General features: G+C 38.2%; 2 protein-coding genes across 3 annotated transcripts in view; both read left to right on the forward strand.

Moving 5' to 3' along the window:
• fipi (factor of interpulse interval) overlaps nucleotides 1-2,751 on the forward strand; it is a 64,155-nt gene extending 61,404 nt beyond the window's left edge. For both annotated transcript variants that reach the window (XM_068288942.1, XM_068288950.1), the window contains exons 3-7: nucleotides 227-337; nucleotides 446-583; nucleotides 770-919; nucleotides 1,627-2,118; nucleotides 2,187-2,751. In XM_068288942.1, the coding sequence (XP_068145043.1) occupies nucleotides 227-337; nucleotides 446-583; nucleotides 770-919; nucleotides 1,627-2,118; nucleotides 2,187-2,395 (1,100 nt within the window). In that variant the 3' untranslated portion in view covers nucleotides 2,396-2,751. The remainder of the gene's footprint in view (nucleotides 1-226; nucleotides 338-445; nucleotides 584-769; nucleotides 920-1,626; nucleotides 2,119-2,186) is intronic.
• A 966-nt stretch (nucleotides 2,752-3,717) lies between these two features.
• Nucleotides 3,718-5,974, forward strand: LOC137576503 (uncharacterized). Its single transcript, XM_068289658.1, has 2 exons — nucleotides 3,718-3,859; nucleotides 3,915-5,974. Exon 2 carries the CDS (start codon nucleotides 4,750-4,752, stop codon nucleotides 5,872-5,874), a length of 1,125 nt encoding a protein of 374 aa, XP_068145759.1. The 5' UTR covers nucleotides 3,718-3,859; nucleotides 3,915-4,749; the 3' UTR covers nucleotides 5,875-5,974.
• The last annotated feature ends 9,453 nt before the right edge of the window (nucleotides 5,975-15,427 follow it).

The raw sequence follows: 15,427 nt of genomic DNA on the forward strand, positions 1-15,427 counted from the left end.
GTCTACGATCTTTTTTAAGATAAAGTAAATTGACTGATTGTAAGAGCATCTGTTAGCAACCACACTAAAAAAAATTCGAATTTTGCTGTAAAGTTTTGTTCTTTGTTCTTCTAGTTGGTTCTAGTGTCTTCTAGTTGGCCCTTTGCTTGAGCTTTCCCTTTTTGCATTTTCTATTTGCCATTTGCTGGTGTTTTTTTAATGGATTTCCTCTACATGTCCCTTGCAGATCAATTGAAAATCGTTTTTGCCCACATCGTGTTGGCCGACAAGGGCAATTGGTCCTGTGAATCAACTGAGGGAGGACCGCATAGTAAATCCTTCGATTTGATTGTGTATCGTAAGTATAGAAATCGAAATTCAACTCCAACTCTAACACAACAACTCATTAATATTGCATTGTTTTCTTCAATTCACACACACACACACACACGCTATTTTCAAATAGAGAAAATTACATTCGCCGACAATGCTACTATACTGACCGTAAAGGAGGGACAAAACGCAACCATTTATTGTGAGGTGAAAGGTGAACCACAACCAAATGTCACCTGGCATTTCAATGGACAGCCCATTAGTGCAGAAAGTGAGTACAATCACCTGGCCTGATGTCCTGTTGACAACGACAGCGACAACAATGTTGTTGATGATGATGATAATGAGCTTTTTGCATTTTACACAAACTCATCGACTCATTTTCTTTTTGTTTTGTCTTGCTCACTTGTTCTTTGTTTTACATGCTTTTCTTTGTGTGTTCGTTTGGGAATAATAGCGGACGCAACGAAATTTCTCATCCTGGCCGATGGTTTGCTCATCAACAAGGTGACACAGAGTGACACTGGCGAATATACGTGCCGGGCATACCAAGTGAATTCGATTGTTTCCGATATGCAGGAGCGAACCGTTTTGATGAAAATCGAACGTGAGTGTGATTTATGATTCTTTTTCTCCCTACAATAACAATAACCACAACAAGAACAACCAACAAAGGGCACACTGTGCCGATTGTTCTAAGATCCTGAGAATTATATTGAACAAAAGTTGAAAGAAGTGCATTTACATATAAAGTAATGAAGTACATATGCATTTCGAAAAGAACTTTGAAAAGATTTATTTGGAAAGAAATACTCATACAACAGCAACAATTAAAAAATATATACTGGGGTCAGCTGACAAATACGGATATAGACATGACAAAGACAAATTCTTGCCTCGTCATTAGAATGAAATTTTCACACCAACACATGCCACTGTGCCCTATTGAGGTTGATGGAGAAATTACTGGGAATCCTTTTTTATATATGTGTTTTTTGTTTGCCCGTTCTTGGGAGGTTGTAAAATTTGTGAGCTTTGTGTGTTTTGCATTTTAGTATGCAACGCATTGAGCGGCAAATAGTTTTTTGAACATGGAGAAAAGGACGAGAAAGGGAAGCTACATACACTTAGACACAGATGAATTTAGGAATCGATGGCAAACATGAGGGATATACAACTATTTGATGATGGGCGATTGATAGGTGGACCCTCACACGTGTGGTTAATGGCCCACCATAAATTGATTTATGGTGATGATTTTATCATAACAAATTTTCTTATTTTTTTTCTGCTTCTATGTTTTTCTGGTAATAGACAAACCGTTTTGGACTAACAAACAGTTTGTGAGCATGCAGTATGCCTATATCAATGGAACGGCCACTATTTCGTGTGAGGCCCAGGCGGAACCGCCGGCAACCTTCACTTGGCATCGCAAACAGAAGCATTTGCACAGCAATGACAAACTGTACACAATCGAAACGGACAACTACTCATCCCGGCTGACTATTCGCGTGCATAATGCCAGCGTGTTTGATGGGTATCGTTGTCATGTGGCTAATCATCTGGGCACCATTGATCGAGTCAAGCAATTGGAGCAGGGAGAGAAACCACCAGTGCCAGCTACCTTCCAATTGCGTGGGTTCAACTCAAACACCTTCGATGTGGACGTGAGTGTTCCACGTGGCCAGGAGCGTGGTCTCATGGATGTAAATGGTTTTCGGATTGAATATATGACCGAGTTGGAGTTCAAGACGGACGGTGGCAAGTGGATTAATGCCAAGCGTAAGGATTTCCCCTTCGAAGAAGGTAAGTGTCAGGGTTGGAAACCAAAGTAGCTGAATGATGTTGATTTTGATGTTGCTTGTTTTGGACAGGTGCCACTTTTTTGATCACGAACCTAGAACCTGATACTGCTTATCTGATGCGGGCCGCCTCTCGTAACCTGGCCGGCTACAGTGACTACACCAAGGTGGAGAAGTACAGGACATTGTCACTTGAGCCCCGTTCATCTGCGGGCATCCTTTTACCTGTCATTAATCATCTCCTTTTGCCCGCGTTGGCCATGTGGCTGTTGGGACATTGAATCTGAATCTGCAGGCGGATGACGGATGATGTGAAAGTTCCCCCATCTTTCCTATCTCAAGAAAACATAAAAAACGATGTGCTTTAAAGCAACTACTTTCCTGTCTGCTTTGCTATATAAATATATATATATATACATATATATCTTAAGTTCTTTGTGTATTTAAGCTGTTGATATAATCATAACCTAAGTTGATACATTAGCTTTTATGCCTCGAGTTTGATTAAATGAATATGTATCTGATTCTATATATATATATAATTGAATCCTCATAGTCTTTAAATTATATTATCAACACAGAAGTTTAATAATCTAACCAAATGCTTTAGCTCAATGAGAAAACCGATACCCAAAAATTTAACCAAGTGCCAACTAAATGAAAATTAAAAAATTAGCCAAAGGAAAAGCAAAAACAAATACTTGAACAAATTTTTAACAAATATTTCTTATAATTAAAATTTACCTTGATTCTTGAAGACTTTTATATATCTGTAGCCAAACTAAATATATTATAAAGTAACATAAACTTTTTCAAAACTCTTGCAAGGGCTGTAAAGTGAGTAATGAGTCAGCTAGAGAAGTAAGAACTCTTGAAGGATAAATTAAATTTCTCATTGGCATAGCCAGCTACTTAAATCTGCTCTAAAGATAAAGATCATTTCCAAATCATTAGAGACATTGACCCAATATACTTTAAAAAAAGACAAGAATTGATGGTTTCCCAAGAAAAGTGAAAAACTTAAACTAACTTCATTTCTTACTTTACAGACCTTGAAAAGACACCAGAGTTCTCCTAATGGCCTCCAGTCTCTTATTCTACTCCAACAAATAGATCAGCAATCAATAGTCATATATACATCTATCTACATTTAAATGTAATAAAAAAGGAGCTTAACAAAAAGCATTTGAATATTTTATACAACATTTTTGCCAAAGCATTTGGCAAAAAGAAACATTTCCACCCAATGAATATTTCTACATGCCAAAAGGAAACAACAAATAAAGAAAGAAAAAAACAATTAAAAATAATTTAAAAGTGAAATTGCAAAACCCCTGAAAAATGTTACGCAAAATCAAGAATATGTTCCATGTGAAAACAAGCAGGGCAATACATATAAATATAAATGTTTTGATGATGTTGTGTGTGAGCCAATGAAAATTTAAATAAAACCAAACAAAATTAAACCCAAAAAAGAAAAATCCAATAAGAGAATTGTTTTTCTATTGCATCAATGTATCTGTAGGGTTTTTTTTTGCTATTCATGGAGGATTTGTTTTAAATGATAGCATAACAATGTAGTATTTTTTATCAATCAAATTTTTCATGTTTATCGGAAACACAAATTTTCATTTTCTGTTTTAAATGTTTTTGTATTTTGGAGAATGTGAAATTTTTGTAATTCTTAGGTAAATTCAGTTTAAAGCTATTGATTGTAAACGATTGCGACATAATGATGCAGAGTTGTGAGTAGATGGACGTGAATACCTAGAAAATTTAATCAATTTTATATTTCAATAGCCGATTCAGAACGATCTTATATAAGATTTCTTCGTGCCAGGGAGCGAGCCAACAAGTCCATGATGAAGCACTCACTGGCGAAGCAAATTCGAGAAGAACATCGTATGAGGGCTGGTAGGTCAGCAGGACCTTGCAGTTCGTCAACTTCGACAAGAGGACAGAAAAAGAATTTAGTTTGTTTTGAAGAGATGAATGGCAAATGCGATTCTCAGCCAAAGGCACAGTGTCAATCTAAGCGCGAATGTGAAAATAGTTGTTCGTGTCAATGTAATGAAAGTTGCCATTTTAGTCCAGCCACTAAATCAAAGCCTCAAAAATCTTCTCATTGCTGTCAGTGCAATGAACCAGCTGTAGGATGCCAGTGCAATGATAAAGCATCCCAAACCCCATCTGTGACGTGTGACTGTAAAAAAGAAGTTAAAAGATCTTGTTCTTGTCAATGCAAAGAAACAGATGAGGAGATTGAAGTTTCTAGCAAGAGCAGTAAGAAGGACCTTAAAGAAGAAAAGAAAAATAGAAAGAAGCAAGAAAAAGAAAAGAAGGAAATGGAGAAGAAAGTGGCAAAAAAAAAAGGACAGTGACAGGTCGAAGCGGGCAAAGAAGCAAAAAAGAGGATCATTCTGAGAATGATGATGCAAGCTCCTGTTGCTCATGCGATTCATCGCATGAAAGTGTGAACAAATCTAAGAAAAAGAAGAAGCCTAAGTCACGAAGTGCTACTTCAAACTCTTCTGACTCCGGTCGTAGACGATGGTCGTGCTCTGGTCGTTCGACCAAGAAGTCTACTGCTAACAAGGGAAACCAAAGGCAGCAGTCTTCCGCGAATTCTAAGAAAATGACACAAGATTGTACTTGCTGTTCCTGTGAAGAGCCAAAACCGTGTGACTGTTGCTCCTGCCAGTCAGCAACTTTCTCTTGCCAAGAATCTACCAGTTGTTGCGAAGAGCCCCTTGTCTGCCAACAGGAGAAAAATCCTGCATGCGGCAGCTGCCACATACAAAAACCTTGCCCCGATTGCTCAATGATTCCAGAAATCTCACACAAAATTTGTGAGCTGCAAAAACGTTTGGAACTCAAAGCCAAAGAGGATTGTGTTCAAAGTGAACTTCTGAAGGACATATGCAGCAAGGTTAATGATCTCTCCTCCACAGTTAAAATCCTAACAAAACAATGCAAAGAACAGTCTAAGGTGAAGTGTCCTGCTGCAGCTTCCCCACCTCCAAAATCAACATGCCAACCAAAGAATGAACCTTGTCTAAAGAAGAAAGTTTCAAGTACTTGTCAATTTTGTTGTGATAAAAATCTGCCAGTCCTAAACGATTTGAAATGTGAACTGCTCGATGTTATAGGCAAACGCCAATTTGACGATGTGGTACTTACTATACTCCTTAGGGCAGATAATGTATATCATGTTAACATAAGAGATATAAATAATGGATCAGTCCTTGGCTGCTTGTTAGTCAATGATGTGGCCATTAAGGATGCCAACAAATTTGGTCTATTCAAGCAGGTTTTAACATTCTTTATGATAGACGTTCGCAACACTCTGAAGCCCTGTGAATCAGTTTTTGGTCTGACATTTGAGTATGTAAAAGAAAAGCGTCAATGTGGCGGCTCATTAGCAACAGATTGCCAAAGAGACGTCGGTCCCAGAGGACGGAGCTCTGTAGAACGCAGAAATATTGCAGCAACAATTTTTGGCTTACCCTTGAAAAAACTGAGTGAAGTATACAGCATAACTCATGCATCTAAAATAGCTAATGTTCGTGCTAGGTTTTTCGATGGGGAGATTGTTCCAAGCACATGTGATAGAAATAAGTTCCTCAGCCGCATTGAGACTCTGTTTGAATTTGCCGAATGTGACAGTAAGCTAGTTTTGACTGACGATGATTTGGACTATCCAGTTCAAGAGATTGAAGTGACATCGTTATCTGATATTGAAATGCAGTCCTCCAGGTAGTCAATGGATTGATTTCGAAAAACAAAAATTGTATGTACCTGGAACTCTTAATAAAAGTTATAGTTTTAGTTCTCGACACAGAACCATCTCAGCTATGAAACCGCATGTCAATCTGTTCATTTTGGCAAACAGCTCGAATCGGGTTCCGTTTGTCAATCACTTCAAAAACGTCAACGGCTGCGGCTTACAGCTGCCTGCAAATACATACATATGCTATGCGCCTATATGACTTGACTCCAAACTCCTGGGGTGCGACGTCAGAGGTATGTGGGTGCATGTGTGTGTCTGGGTGGATGGGATCGGGAATGGAGAGGCATCGCTGCTGACAACCGCATAAATCAGATAAATGGCATGACCAACGGATGCAATCCTACATATATGCGTATGGCTTGCCACCATATTGTGCCCGGGAGTGTCCAGTGACTTTTATTGCCAAACCGCGCGTTAAATATTTTTGTCTTTCTCTCTTTACGCATTTCTATCAGAATTTTTGGCATCATCTGCATTGGTATTAAGCACACACATACACACACACACACACACGAGCCCATACAATGGCATAGCCCGCACAATTTCTATAATTGTTTTCGCACTGGCCATTGGCAATGCATCAAAGACTGAATCATCAAACAAAGTCAACCAGAGTTTAATGAGATGATATTTGACCAGCCAGCAGAAGTTCAACGCCAAAACTTCAATATTCGTATGACAGGGAACATTCCAAACATTTTCACCCAACTGATTGTCAAACAGCAGTGGTACGATGTCCCTTGTCAATGCTTTTAGCCACGACGAGTCTACCAATCAGTCGCAATCGCTTTTAGCTTGAAGTTTATTTTGCCATTGAAAGCAACCGTCATGAAACAAGTGCAGCACAGCAAAAAGTTTTGATTTGAGGCGATGCAATTTTCATTTCCATGTGCACAACTTTAATTTTCATCTAAAATTGATTGGAAACTAAAATTGCTTAACATCAAAAGAAATTTTATGACTACCAAAATGGTTTGATAATATGTAGAAGGGCATTTATTTTGTAGCCTTTTTGTTGAAAACCTTTTAAAAAAGTGACAGAGTCGGTGACGGATCAAGCCGTTCAGTCAAATTAGTACATTACTTTTCAATGAAAAAGTTACATCATGCATATAAATCGTTCAAAATTGATTAGAAAAAATAATAGAGTTTAAAATTTAGTGTTTACCTATCCTTATTAAGTTTAATTTAAGATTCATTCAGAAACTATAGTTAAGATTAAACATAATTTGAATTTTAAAACGAAATTGTTACTCATTGAGCAACAGCCAACTAAACACGGCGGATGGACTTGAAACACGAAAAGCTTAAAGTTCTCTTTATTTTAACTGAAACAAAATGCGAGCTAGCCACAACGAATAATAGATAGATACTAATACTGAAATACCAACTCACATATATATATTTCCTTGTTAACGTTAAATTAGCTTTGCGTGAAGCTTCTACTTTACTATAAATTCTGCAAATGACTGCTTCCCCACGTAAGGATATACATGATGTTTAAGAATCTCTTTTTAATACTTAGCTCATTATTTGATACCAGGCTAAACTCTATACCAATTTTCCACTCGTTAAAATCCTTTTTGCCAATCTGCGTTTTTGCACCATGTCAATAAATGAAGAGAGCGGACTATTTGCCAAGCATTAAATTGTAATTTTTTAATTACACACAAAAAGATTTAATGACTGCGGTGGTAATAACACACAACAGACGTTATTTCTCCCTCGATACGTTGGCCGACTCCCATACACTCTCTGCTTCCTGTTCTCCGCGCAAAAGTATGCAGTGCTTAATTACATAAACGGAGTGCCTGAAGGCATCAGCGGGACTGAGAGCAAAAGCTAAGGTCCTACATCTTGGCAGATAGATGGAAGCCTCTCCCCCTCTCTCGCCTTTTTACTCTTCTTCTTGTCCCTCTCCCTGGCTCCACTCTTATGGCTGCGAGTCGAGTGTAAAATCGAGATAATAAGAAAATGGCGAAAATTAAATTGTTTTTGTGCGCGCCAAGTGACCAATTAAAGCGAACAGCAAAAAGACTCGTCTCGAGTCAGCTCAACTCGGACTACATGGCAGAAGCTGAAGCAACAGCCGGCGGGCCAGTGGTCGCCGCAAAACCAAATCTTTGTCTGCTTAGTTTCTATTTCTTGTTCTCGTTCTTAGCCAGCTACTGAGATTTTCGCTTCAAGTGTTTTGTCTCCAAGTCTTTGCCGTTGCCGTTGCCTCGTTGCCTTTCACTTGACTGTTTGTTTAGCAATAAAAATCATTTTACGCTTTCTAATGATGATGCTGTACGGCCCTTTACCTCTGCTGTCTTAGCATTTCCATGAAAGAGCAAACTAAAGAACCGCCAACAGCCTTTCATTATACTTCGAGCCATAACCTTCCCCTCTACTTCGTTGCTTGGTTGGTTGGTTCTTCGTTCTTTGCCGCTCTTTGCTTGTTGGCCATCGTAAATAAAAGTTACCAAGTAACAACTAACTAATATGCCACCGAGGCAGCAGCCTCCCACAAATCTTGTATAAAAACGCAGAAAGGAACACGATTCGGATTGCATTGAAATGCTGTTACTGGTACCGAGAGCGCTCTTGGCTAACTTGGCTAGTTGCTTTTGCTATTGTTGAATGTTTTTCGTGTGTTTGCTGTTTGTTGCCAACACACTAATTACCGCAATTAATTATGCTGCCTGCCAGGACCCAAAAGGGCTGCGACCAGTCCAGACCAGTCCAGCATGGAACTGATGGTCTGCCTGGATAAAAGCAGGCAAATGCAATTTCTGATCCTGTATTTCGGTTAAATCTTTAACGGAGCGTATGAGTGTTTTATATTATGTGGTGTGTCTGTGTGTGAGTTTGTATTTCTCTATGTACATTTCAAAGAGGCTAAGGTGGACTTTTTCTCCTTTTCTGTCTTTAAAATAGCGTACATTTTTGACCGGAAAGGCAACCAAATGGCAAGTGAATATTAATAAAATGATTAAAAAAAAATTAAAACTCGTAAAAATCTCGATTTAAATATGTGTTTATCGTTTATCGTTTGATTTATTCACAATTGAATTTCACAATTGACAACATATTCCGAAACACTTCCTTTGTAATATTAACAGATTTCCATTTGTATTTGCCTATTTTATCTCATACAATACTAAGGAATCCCCGAGCAAACATTTTACCAATAAGAAACAAATAGGAAAATATGCATGAAAATTGAAAATAATGTATAAAATGCACTCAACAACCGATTCGGGGAAAAAGAAACAGACAACAGGGACGAGCGAGATTGAGTGAGATGGTAAGTGAGAGAGAGAGAGACAACGAAGGAAAGACAGAAAGGCAACTGTCATCTGCTGGTGTTTTTTTTTCGTTTTTTGTTCTGTTGGTACATTTGCTCCTGTCAACTCAATGAAGTGCAACAGCTGTAGTTGCTATTGCTGTTCGCATCTGTCGGTTTACCTGGCACACCTTTGGCATCCATTTCATATTGTAAATTTGGTAGAAAATATTTTTTGTGTCGCCAGGATTTCCGCCATGACATCGTTGCATCCTTGCGCTCTCCTGAGAGGAAACTGACTGAGTCTAACAATGTTGCACGTTATGCTTCTAGGTTTCAGTACTTGCCACCTTTTGGTTTTGCGGTCACATAGCTGTCCTGGAGCATGTACTAGGCTAATGCAATTGCTGGTGTGCAGAAGAAACTTGAAACTTGATTGCTTCCGTTACGCTTCAAGCTGTCAATTAATATGTAATAGAAGCTCAGTTAACTAACAAAATTAAGGACAAATTTAAAAAACTGAAAAATGTAACTCTATTTGGGTTGAACACAAATAAGCTGAATAAGTTACTGGCTGCTGCACTTGACTAAACATAATACACAAAACTTGTGGAGAATAAACCAATGCACACACATCCAGTCATAATACACAACATAAAAGCAGAAGGAGCCACCCGGCAACAAACAGGGACCACAAATTCGATTTCAAGCCATGCCACACTCGAATGCTGAAATAAGAGCTTGATGCAGCTGAAACTGGTTGACTGCTGATACTTCTTAGCCACTGCTCATAATCCCATATCCAATACACAGACAAGGGACATGAAACGGGTGAAGTGTACGAGAAAGAGAGAGAGAGACAAATGCGGAAAAACAACAATAAGCGAAAGTTACAAGACGTTGGAGTCTGGAGCCTGGAAATCCCTGCCTGGCTGCACACGATTTGGATTTTCGCCACGGCGACACAACGCTAGATGGCAGGAGCCCAGCATCCTGCTGCTGCCAATCAATATCAATCGCAATTCAATTTCAATTTCAACTTCAAGACAGGCATCTTCAGCTCGTTTGGTTGTGCGATTTGAAAAATGGCCAAGTGCACTTTGCACACACTAACGCAATAGCAATAACAACAACAACAACAACAAAAGAGTTGCCGAGTTCTGCTAGTAAATTACTTAGGGGAGATTTGTGTCCTGGAGCCAGTGGAGCAACTGGCGCACATATAATGAGCAGCTGCACTCCACTTTATTTCCACAACGAAACTGAACTAAAACTGATTTGTGTGGGCGCTCGCTCTCTTTCTCTCTTTATGTTCCAAATCTGAATTTGCATTCGTATCCTGAAACTGGTACTGGAGCTGAATCCTAGTGCTGATGCTGGTGCTGGCACTCGCCAATGTTTGCGTGAATTTGTTCAAAGATTTGTTGCTGCGCGTGTGATTAATGCCTGGCAAATGCATTTTGTCTGTCAAAGTCAAAGTCGAAGGAGTGATAGTGATGAATGATTGCCCCGAAACACTCTGCAGGTGGAGAAATTAATGTGGGTGTGGGTGTGGGTGCTTGCTATGGGTGGTTGTGAGTGCCAGCAACAGGCAAAAAGAGTTTTGCCTGACATGCAAATTATCGAAACTTGCCAGAAAACTTTCGCACTGTCAACTTGGCCAACTACTTGCACAACAACTTGTCTGTCATTTGCAAAACAAAAAAGAAGCTACACCAGCAAATGGCATAAAGGCAGCTCATAAAACTGTTTTACCAACTCAAACAAAGAGCAAAGAGATGAGAAACAAAACGAACTGAAAATGAAAGAGTCAAAGAAATAAGCCAACAAACTGACTTGCCAGTTGCTAACAAGACAAAACGAATGAAACTTACACCTCGAACACTGTCTATGAAAACAACCTAAGCAAATGAAAACTCCAAGGAATGAAATGCAGTTTGTCTAATGGACGAATTAAGAACACCCTTTCTAAAGGGAACTTAATGCATAGGTATGAAAATTAATTTGCTGTGCAAATTTTACTTTTGATCACATACATTCTTGTAACTAGTAGGTCATTTTTATTTCAATCAAATGTCTAAAACATCGAAAGAAATACTAAATATTTAATATGAAACCTTTAGAAAAGGAAAACAAAATTCAAATATTAGAGTAAAATTTGTATATATTTCAAATTCACTTAAACAATTGAACCTTTAACAAATTCTTTCGATTGCATTAAAAATAATATATTTACACAAACTAACCAAATCTCTTACTAAGAGTACAACAGCCATTTAGCCAGGTTAGTTTGTCTAGCTTAACGGAGTCTGGTCCACTTTAGTTCAGGGTGAGTGCCCAACCTTATTTGGAATTGTGCAAATAGTGTAGCATACATAATGGCGTCTGGCATGGTCTGTCCGTAAAATGCTTGAAGCAATGATAATGCCAAACCGAAATAACTATCAAATATACATGGCTTAGCTGTGGGTCTATTACGGCAACCTGTTACCTGGTTTACTGGCTGCAAACTAACTCGACCAGCCCAACCCAAAAGGACGGCGTGCTAAACCCAACGGCAAAAATTCGGTTTTCCATGCATTTTGGCTGAAAATTGTGGAGAAAATGTTGCAAATTGTGAAAACTGACAAGTGAAATTCAATAATTTAAATAATTAATTGCTTTTGGTTCTTAAACCTGTCAGATGTGGCTATTCAGTTTAAACTTGAAATGCTTTAATTTTATTGCACTTTTTAAATCGTTTACGTTTTTTTTTTTTCCTGTTTCGGTTTTATTTTGTTTTGCTGTTTGCCCGCCAAATTGTTGAAAAATAGTTTTGCCATGCAAATATTTGTAAATCAAGCGGAAACAAAATTACGACCAACTTCCTGCTTGCATAAACTGTTTCGGTCAATGCCCAGTGGCGTTGTCCGCTTTTCAATAGCTTGATCTCGGCCCCTTTTCATCGACTCCACTGACTGAATGCCCGATAAACCACCTTCCTACTATCCAGGCCCTCTCTGCCCCTTTGATGCCTCTTCGTTTTTCATTTTACCTTATGGCAGCCTTTTGGTTTAATGTGCCGCATTGAAATGTGCCAGTTAGAGTTAGCATGTGCTGGCCATAACGAGTCCTATTCCGGGTTCAAGTCCGAGTTGTAGTTGGTGGCCTTTTTTCCCCTCATTTGTTTGCTTGTTGTTTGAACTGTTTGTTTGTTTGTTCGTTCGTTCGTTCGTTGTGGTTTTCTGTAGTTACACCTTTCTCTATTTGGCTGTTGATGTTTTTCAACTTTGGCAGGTGTTTGAACTTGGGTCTATTTGCTTGCTTGCAGTTACAAATATGCAAATAACACAACTCAAAGGAAGACTACTTTGTTGTCATAATGATAATCTGATAAGCCGAATATCAGTAGACTCAAATACATGAAAAACAAGTTCAATAGAGAGTTAATATATTGTGTCAAAGCTGGCAATTTTAATATTAATATGTTTTTGTTATTCATATTAATTTTTTGCTAACATTATTTTAAAAGAAAACATATGGTTAAAAGTCCTTTTTATTTCAATGACAGTAAAAAGCTGCTTGCTATCCAAATTTCCTTTTTCCTAATCCTTTTAAAGAGCTTTAAAAGCTTTTCCAAAGGACTGCGTCCTGTCTAAACGCTTTCTGCAGTGCCTAAGAGCACCCTGTGTTGTGCTTTTAGCTTTCAGTCTAGGCATGGACGTACACAAAAAGGGGCCATTTAAACACAAAGTAAATGGTAGGCAATGGCTTCAGTTTTCGTTTTCATTTTTAATTTTCTACCTTTTAAAACAAACATAATGTATGAGAATACTTTTTGTGTCCGTATATTGTGAGAAACTTTCAAATGAACGGATTCGAAATCATTTTCTACAATTAGTAGCAATAGTTTTAGCGAACAGAATTCGATAAGAGAACTTGGTGGTTCTCAAAACTATACACTTAGCTATGCAAGCAACCTTATCATCGCTGAGTAAAAGAGTTAAAGAATTTTGCAATATTTATCTTTAACCTTGCGGTTAAGCCAACTGTATTACTTTCTAATTTGAATAACTTAGAAATTATGGGCAATTTTCGAGATTAGATTGTAAATTGTTGAAAGTAGAAACTTGACAATTTGTTTCGCCCACATACAATTATTGATAGAAACATATATTTTTCAATTTATGTTAAGGTTTTCACAATTTAGAACTCAAAATTTGTATAATTTCGTTTCAATTCAGCTTTCTGAGCTAAAATTGATCGAATAGACAAATTATTGTGCAATGGCAATTATTTCTATCTCTATGCACAGTTGGATTTAAGTCGCTGTTGTGTCACAATATACGTATGAATGTTTATAAAAGGTACATTTCGAATCTTAATTCATCGTTTTAGTTGCAGTTAAATGTGGGAAGTGGCCTGGCCTGAAAGGATTTAGCTTTGACACGACATGACATTGTGTTGCTATCCGCAATTGAATTATAAAAGTTGACGGCATGCAATTCACACACACATTTCACACAAACATGCACACACACCAGCAACTCGAGTGCACGATTGCGTTTTGTTTTTTTTTTTTTCGTTCCGGTAAAGTTTTTTGTGATCTCTCTGGGAATTTTCGTTGTGCATTTTGCAAAAAGGGGCAGCAACTTTTCATTCATTTAACAAAGTGAAATAGTATTTTTAGTTTCTTTATTCATTTAGTTTTTACGTTCGCGTTTTGCCCTTCGATTCTCCATTCAATTTTATTGATGCGCGTGCTGAAAGAACATGAGAAACAACGACAATTTGCTGTTCAATCTAACAAAAAAATCATTGTTGGCTTTAATTAATGGACTTTAAGAGAGCTTTCCCCCTAATGATTACTTATCATTGAGGAAGCTATATTTTTTATTGCTTATACGCCACGTGTTACGGAAGGTTGTTTGTTGTTTTCTTCTTTCGTATTTTTATGTGTCCCATATCATGTTTCACTTTAAAGCTGTCAGTCATTGACTGAAAATTTAAGTGAAGAACATAAAAAGGCCGATAAGATAGCACATGATGTTTGGCTAAAAATAAAAAGGTCAGTGCTCTGCTCAGCAATTCATTTAGAGACAGCAGCAGTGGGCAATTGCAAGCGTCTGAGACAGATTTGGCTCATACTTATTTGTACAATAGCCTCGGTATTTTGTCTTAAAGACCACAAAGACAAACGAGAGGACACAAAAGCCACAGCCCACACAAACACACACACACACACAGGGAGAGACGAATACACTCACAAAGTTATAGAGAAAAAGAGAGAGGCAATAACTTGAGTTTTCCTTAGTTCTGACCATGACCATGGCTCATTGTCATTGTGCTTGAAATTATTTAATTATGCAAAAGGCAGGCAACATAAAAATTATGTTTTTCCCCATTTTCAAGGGGATGCTGAGAGAGAGAGAGAGAGAGGCAATAACTACAACAACAGCAACAAGAGCAGCAAACCTAACTAACCACATTAAAAAGTCAGAAGTTTGTTATAAAAAGCCGGCCTAACCACACACACAAACACACAGACAAACAGACACACTCCCACGCTGACCCACCCACACACACACACACACAGCCTTACAGTGGTTCAAAGCTGTCTGCGGACACACAACTCAGCTCTAGATATCAAACTGTATTGTTGTTTTTTTCTTGCTTTCTCTTTAGACCCACTATAGGGCTGAGAGGAAAAGCCAAGTAACCAGCCAGCCTCAAACGGCACTTAAGTACTCAAGATCTTGGCCAAACCATAGAACAATGCTAAGAGTCAGCGGAAAGAATGGGTATGGGGGGTATTATAATCAAGTGGCTAGCACTAAATCGGATTACGCTGGTATTATCTTTGTTGTGCTCGACCATATATAGATGAAAATAAAAATAAATTTCCACTTCCGCCTTTTCCATTCACTTTGCATTGCAAATTTCCATTGTTGTGCTTTTTTTCATTTTATTTCTCTTTATTTTAATTTTCTGTGTTTTTGTTTTTAGCATAATGCGTGCTGGATTCTCATTACCGGGATACGAACGTTGCCAGCGAGTTCATTGCTCAATGTTGGCGGTCACAAAACCCAACGGCAGTCAACCCAGTAAATCTATTAACACCTCACGTCTGGTTTTCTGTTATAACCTGCTACCCAGCAGGTGACACAGGCGTAGACAGGATTTCAATTTTGGGGTTCCATTTTCAAACTCCAGGCAAAGGCTCTACAAATTTGGAAAAATTTTCTTAAAATTTGTTCTCTTTACTTCTACTGCTTT

Source organism: Drosophila tropicalis, unplaced genomic scaffold (genome assembly GCF_018151085.1).
Source record: "Drosophila tropicalis isolate 14030-0801.00 unplaced genomic scaffold, ASM1815108v1 contig_1187, whole genome shotgun sequence".
NCBI classification, from domain to species: Eukaryota; Metazoa; Arthropoda; class Insecta; order Diptera; family Drosophilidae; genus Drosophila; species Drosophila tropicalis.

Bases quoted from the DNA above. Each gene is read 5' to 3' on its own strand.
- LOC137576503 (XM_068289658.1), top strand. From the start codon at position 4,750: ATGACACAAGATTGTACTTGCTGTTCCTGTGAAGAGCCAAAACCGTGT.